Source organism: Parasteatoda tepidariorum, chromosome 7, assembly GCF_982258835.1.
Source record: "Parasteatoda tepidariorum strain Cologne lab strain chromosome 7, Ptep-v5.0, whole genome shotgun sequence".
In the NCBI taxonomy this organism is placed as follows: domain Eukaryota; kingdom Metazoa; phylum Arthropoda; class Arachnida; order Araneae; family Theridiidae; genus Parasteatoda; species Parasteatoda tepidariorum.
The window spans coordinates 79,693,983-79,699,982 of NC_141761.1; the positions used below are offsets into that span (position 1 = coordinate 79,693,983).

Here is a 6,000-nt window from a genome sequence, read left to right on the forward strand (position 1 = left end):
ATATTGTTAAATACAATTCTTAAAGGGTAATATTTTAATTGAAAGTATTTCTCCATTATCATTTTTAAAAAAATATTTAAGGAAAGAATATCTCTATAACATCAATTGTCCATTACAGTGCAAATTTCTCACCTTATTTAAAGTTTTTTCGTTTTTAGGGCAGAAGGATAGATTTTAACTATAATGAATGTTTTTTCTTCTTTTTTTAAGTGTGTGCAATATTGTTCAATATAGCCTACAGTATGAATTATGTAGGATGACGAAGAAAATAGTATAATAATTCCATTTGTGATAATTTTTCGTTTGAACCAAGGAATGCACTGCAAACGTTTGCAAGCATATACGCATTGTACTTTTTAATGAAAAATGTAGTACTGTGGAAATGAAAGAATTGTGGCAAATCGAAAAATTTTATCATTCGGAATATTATAATGATATGCAGCTTTTCAACTAGTTTAAGACAGTATTTTGGTGAGAGACAGCACAATTTACAATTTAGCTAAACAGTAAAAATACGCAAATTTATAAAGAATCTATGGGGAAACAATATTAAGGAACTGTTTGATGTGAAAATATCATCTATGAAAGTGATTTCGCTTGCTATTTCAAGCTTTTTAATCTTTTTACTCCTGTAATCGAAACATTTATAAATTTTTAAAAAAATATTTTTTATATAATAAATTATATTTGAATATAATTCAAGTGACGAAAATAATTGGAATATTAAGACATTTCATGGAGTAAAAAAATTTTTTTTAAATATATATTTTGAAATTTTTTCTATTAATGAGAAATTAAATAAAGTAAAGCACTGTGAAAATATTTCATCGTCATAATAATAAGTTGAAAAAGTTTACAGAGAAATTGCACAGATTAAAAATCTTTGTAAGGCATTAATTATGCTTAAAATTTCAAAAAATTCGAAATATAGAAAAAAAAATTCTAATAAAATTAAATGAGTATGTATAAATAAATAACAATTAGTTTAAAAAAATGCATTATCTTTAATTAATAGACGATGACTAATTTCTTTATAATTTTCAACGAAGATGTATTATCTTTAATAAATGGACGATGATTGATTTATTTAAGATTTTCAACACTTTGACATTTATAATAATAGTTAAGTCACTTAATATTTGTTTATTATTTAATTAAAAGTGAACAATGTAATGTAATAAATCAATTGATTATTCCAAGCCAATTCATTTCAAAGCGTTAAAAAATTATTTTTATTGCGTTGAAATCAACTCAAATAATTCCTTATATGGTTTGTAAATCATTCAGAAATTATCAATTAAATAAAATTTCATCATAAATCTCCATAAATTGTTAGTTCATTATTGTAGTTCCCCCCTAATTATAGACTTGTTTTAAGTATTAAGCTTAATAATGTGTTTAAAAAAAGCAGTTGCAATTAGAAAAAGATTAAAATATATAGTTCCTAATCAGGATATGTTTTATACGTTGAATATATATTTACATTAAAATTATAGCTTAATAAATTTAATGCAATTAATTTTAATTATTTTAATTATATTAATACAAAGCACTATAATAGAAGTACATTTTTCTTATAAAATTTAAAATCCTATTCATAAATATTTTCAAACATGCATGCTAAGCTTTTATTATGTTTTAATACATGAAATTAAGCATGTTTATTTACCAATTGGTTTTTATTAATATGTTCTGTTAATAAGTCCATCAATATTATATGCGATGGCATATTTAACGGAACCAAGAGGATTTACATTTCATTAAGTTAGATGATTTAGATCAAAATGCTTCTAAATTTATTAATTATATTATAGAAGAATTTAAGATTCCTAATTATTTTTTTTTATTTTCATGAAAGAACAAAGCGTCATATTCCTAATTATTTTTTTTAAAATTATTTTCATGAAAAAAAAACATCAGGAAACAAATTCTCTTCTAAACTACTGCTAAATATAACTAATAAATCTTAATATTTATCAACGAAGATGTTAGAATCTTTGGATTGTCAAAAAAAAAATGAATTAAACAACAATTTAGAAAAACATTTTGTGCAATGATAATAAAGTTTAACGATAGATATAGAATGATATTTAATGATAATTGATAGATAATTGTATCAACTAAATCATTATTTTTGTCAGTGAAAGCAACAGTATTATTTGAAGCAATGTAGATTCACAATTTTAAAAATTATTCAGTATATAAAAGATGAAACTTTGGGTTTACTAATAAAATTTCCTATATTTTGATAACTATGAAACATGTAATTTTTAATGGCCTATCGTAGATCATCACTTTTGAAATATAACATACTGTTGTGATGGGAAAATAATGTATTGATTAATGAAATTATTTCAACAATATTTTTTTAATTGACTAAAATTGAGTAATTTAATTAAAAAAAACATTTAAAAATTATGAATTCAATAAAGTAATTTTAAAATATTTGGCCTCTCTCTCATTGCTTACATATACAATTTTTAAATTCCACATAAAGATTATTACTTTGTAAGAATAAAGACAACAGACTAGATTGGTATTAGAAGGAGTATTTAAGCAAATTGCTACAAAAAAAGATAATAAAAAAAGTACTTGAAATGGACGATGTTTTTATAAGTATTTAACCACTCACAAAAACATTGTCTTTTTAAAATGAAAAAAATAACAGTAATATTTACGAAATCATGATCAATAAGGTAGTTGTTTGAACTCATCATTGTTAAATTCATTTGCTTACCAATGTATAAACTTTTTTAACCTCTTTTTAGTTTATTATTTGAAAACTAATAAGTTTATCAGCATTACGAAAGATAAATATATATGGTGCAAAACATGTGCTGATGAAAATTAATATTAATGAATTGCAACAAACTTTCATATCAAGCATAAAAACAGAACCTTTAAGGTAAAACAGAAATATTACTTTAAGAATATGCATGTGTAAACATTATGACTTTTAGGACAGGGAAAGAAATTTTCGTTTCGTTTCAACATAATTTACCCTTATTATGGAACATGAGTAAATGGTCCCAAACAGGCATAGATGAAAAGTTAATTTAATTTCTGTGGATGGTATAAAAAACTTATTTATCAAATATGAAAACAGAAATTTTTTATTAAAAAATTCTACTGTAAATTTTAAGAGTGCAATATGTAAATATGATTGGATGAGAATCGTTCTATTGCCTATTCCAATGCTTCAAAAGAGCTGGTTACTATTATGAGATGCAAACAAATAATCATTAACAGTGAATGATGAAATAACTCATAATGTAAGAAAAATTCAAGCTTTTCACCCATAGTGAAGATAAGAACCTTTTACGACATAACTTTTACGAAACACTTTCAAAAGCAAGAAAAAACTTGGAAGGGATATTAGTTACACTGAGAAAAAAAAAAAAGCAGGATCAAAAGTACCACAATATTGTAAACTTTACCATGTTTCTTGTTCTATGGGAACACCCAAAAGTTCTGTATTATTTATCGAAGTGCTTTGGTAAGGATTTTGGTAAAGTTAACCATTACATTTAGTGTTATAAAATGTAGCACAATTTGGTAATTTTGGCATGATACCTTATAGCATGGTGTAAAAACCATTTATTCGATTAAATTTTCCTTTCAATTTTGTATTTTTTTACTAAAGGTGTGGTAATTAGAACTACAATTTTGAAAACCAAAATCTCGGGTAACCGTTGCCATTTCAATAGAAAAATTACCAAATGAATTGAATGAATTGCTTATAAATACCTTATTTTTTTACCAAAATTATAGTCCTTTTATTTTTACTAGACCTTTTTTTTAAGCATTACCCTGCAGTACGGTAATTTTACCAGAACTTTTTTCTTCAGTATAGAATCTATTATAGTTCAATACATAAAAATCTATTCTAGCCCATATATATACAATTCTTTAATTTACCTACGAAGGTCAACACTTTGGAAGGTTGGTACGCTACTGTTGAACAAATGGTCTCGTGTGGAGATGATGTATAAAAACGGGATTGTGTCCGAACGGGAGAAGAATCCAGGGTTTGTTGTTTATTCAACTTGAGCCGGCCAACATCTGGAGAAGAAGAGTGTGCGCGAGCATCAAGATGTCCAAATTGCATTTAGGGAGAAAAGGAGAATAGGGTTCCACCATCCCAAAACTAGTTAATCCCCGTTTCACAAATTTAATCAAGGAGCAAACCTATCAAATCAGAAGGGGCTAATGAAAGGACGAAATAACTCAATTAATTGTGTTTCCCGCCGCCAATGAGAAGAGGGGTTGAAGCTTACCTAGGGGAGTGGCGCCGCCGCCGTGCAGGTTATTCAGCATCCTGGCGGTGGGGTCCTCTCCGCCGCTATTGCCGCCGCCGTAGAAGTAGGCGAACGGTACTGGACTTCGGTGGGCCACTCTGTTGATTTCTGAATGTCTCCGCTTTTCGGTTTGGTCTTTTAAAAACTTGCAGCGAGCCCACGGTAATCTTCCCGTTTTCTCTCCTCTTTCAATTGCACGCACGCTGCTTTTGGGGAAATTTTCTGGCAGGAAAAGAGGAACACAGCCGTTTAAAATGATTCCCCCAATATACTGACTCCTTTTGTTCTAGAAGGCGTGCAAGGCGAGCGCAAAACCCCCCACTCCGACCAATCAGAGGGCGTCGCGGGCGCTTGTCAACTATTGTCACTGCTCGCTCGTTCCTTCGATCGCTCCGGACTACTCCCCCGCCCCCTTTAAATCTCCCACCTCCCACTTTCTCACAATACCCCTCTTTTTCCTCCAAGTTTTCCGTCTCTCTTATATAAATGTATCCTTTTCTGGATAGCTATAGATATATAGTGCTAGATATATAGCTATCCCTTTCCTGGATCGCTATAGATATATAGAGCTCCGCAGCCGATTCAGATAAATGGAAGACGCCTTCGTTTTGATCGCTATTTCTTTTATTTTTACCCTCCCCTTTGCTATGGAAGCGATGGCGAAAATTTCGATTTCATCAAGGGTATCTCTCTCATCTCTCCCTCCCCCCTTAGAATCTTTATTTATTTTTGTCTTTTGCTCTTTTAAAAAGATGCCTCGTGCTTTCACGGTATGTGCCGGACGGAATTTAAAAGGTAATTTGGAAATCGAGGAAACGTTAATAAAAGTCTTTTTCCTGTGAAAAGGATTGGTGGAAGGGAAAGCCAAATATATTCCGAATCGAGCAAGAGTTTTGTGTTTAGCGCTGTGTAAGAAATAATGGATGCTCTTTTCGGCATTCCAGAATAGGCAAGTTGATACTAAAACATACAAGTCACAAAGCTTAAAACAGAAAAATATTTTTGACATTTTATATATTTTTTTAAACGTCTTTGTTCCCATACTTTCTGCAGGATTGAGTGGATTTATTTCATTTATCGCATTTGCTTTATTTGGGCGTGAAAAGAATTCGTAGACTGCAGATAGAATTTTCATAGAACTTATTGAAATATGTTATCAATTATGCGAACTATTTATCGCTTGATAGTAATATTGCTTAATTAAATTAGGCATTTCCATTAAAACGTGTTCAGAGGTATAGATAGTATTTGAATTTTAGTTTAAATTTAATAATTTAATTAAAATTCAGTTTAAAATATGTTTCGTAAATAAGGAGTAAGTTTAAGTAAAATCTTCGAAGCACATACAATTTTATGAAAAGCTTAAGACTATACGGTTTGACGAAAACTTTTATGAAAATTTGGTGCTAATTGAAAATTGTAAAAAAATCACGCTAGCTACATCTACTGTGACTAAACTTCAAAATCTCAAAATATCTTAATTAATGAAGGTAATTCTTTTGCATTATAGCTTTAATTATGCAAAAAATATATTCAAAATTTGATTTACAGTTATCTGGCACCAAAAAAATTATTTAGAATGCTCAAATTTAGTTGTAATGATCGAAAACTGAAAGTGCAGCCTTTATAACTTTTAAAATTTATTTGAAATGAAATAACAATTTCTTTGAAAATGTTTAAATTCTTAGTTCGAAAATTTATT

At 28.7% G+C, this 6,000-nt stretch overlaps 1 protein-coding gene across 1 annotated transcript in view; it reads right to left on the bottom strand.

Moving 5' to 3' along the window:
* LOC107442263 (homeobox protein orthopedia) overlaps positions 1-4,580 on the bottom strand; it is a 90,959-nt gene extending 86,379 nt beyond the window's left edge. Inside the window, exon 1 of the mRNA XM_043043188.3 lies at positions 4,278-4,580. Coding sequence (XP_042899122.1) covers positions 4,278-4,317 — 40 coding nt within the window. The 5' untranslated portion in view covers positions 4,318-4,580. The remainder of the gene's footprint in view (positions 1-4,277) is intronic.
* Between the last annotated feature and the right edge of the window lie 1,420 nt (positions 4,581-6,000).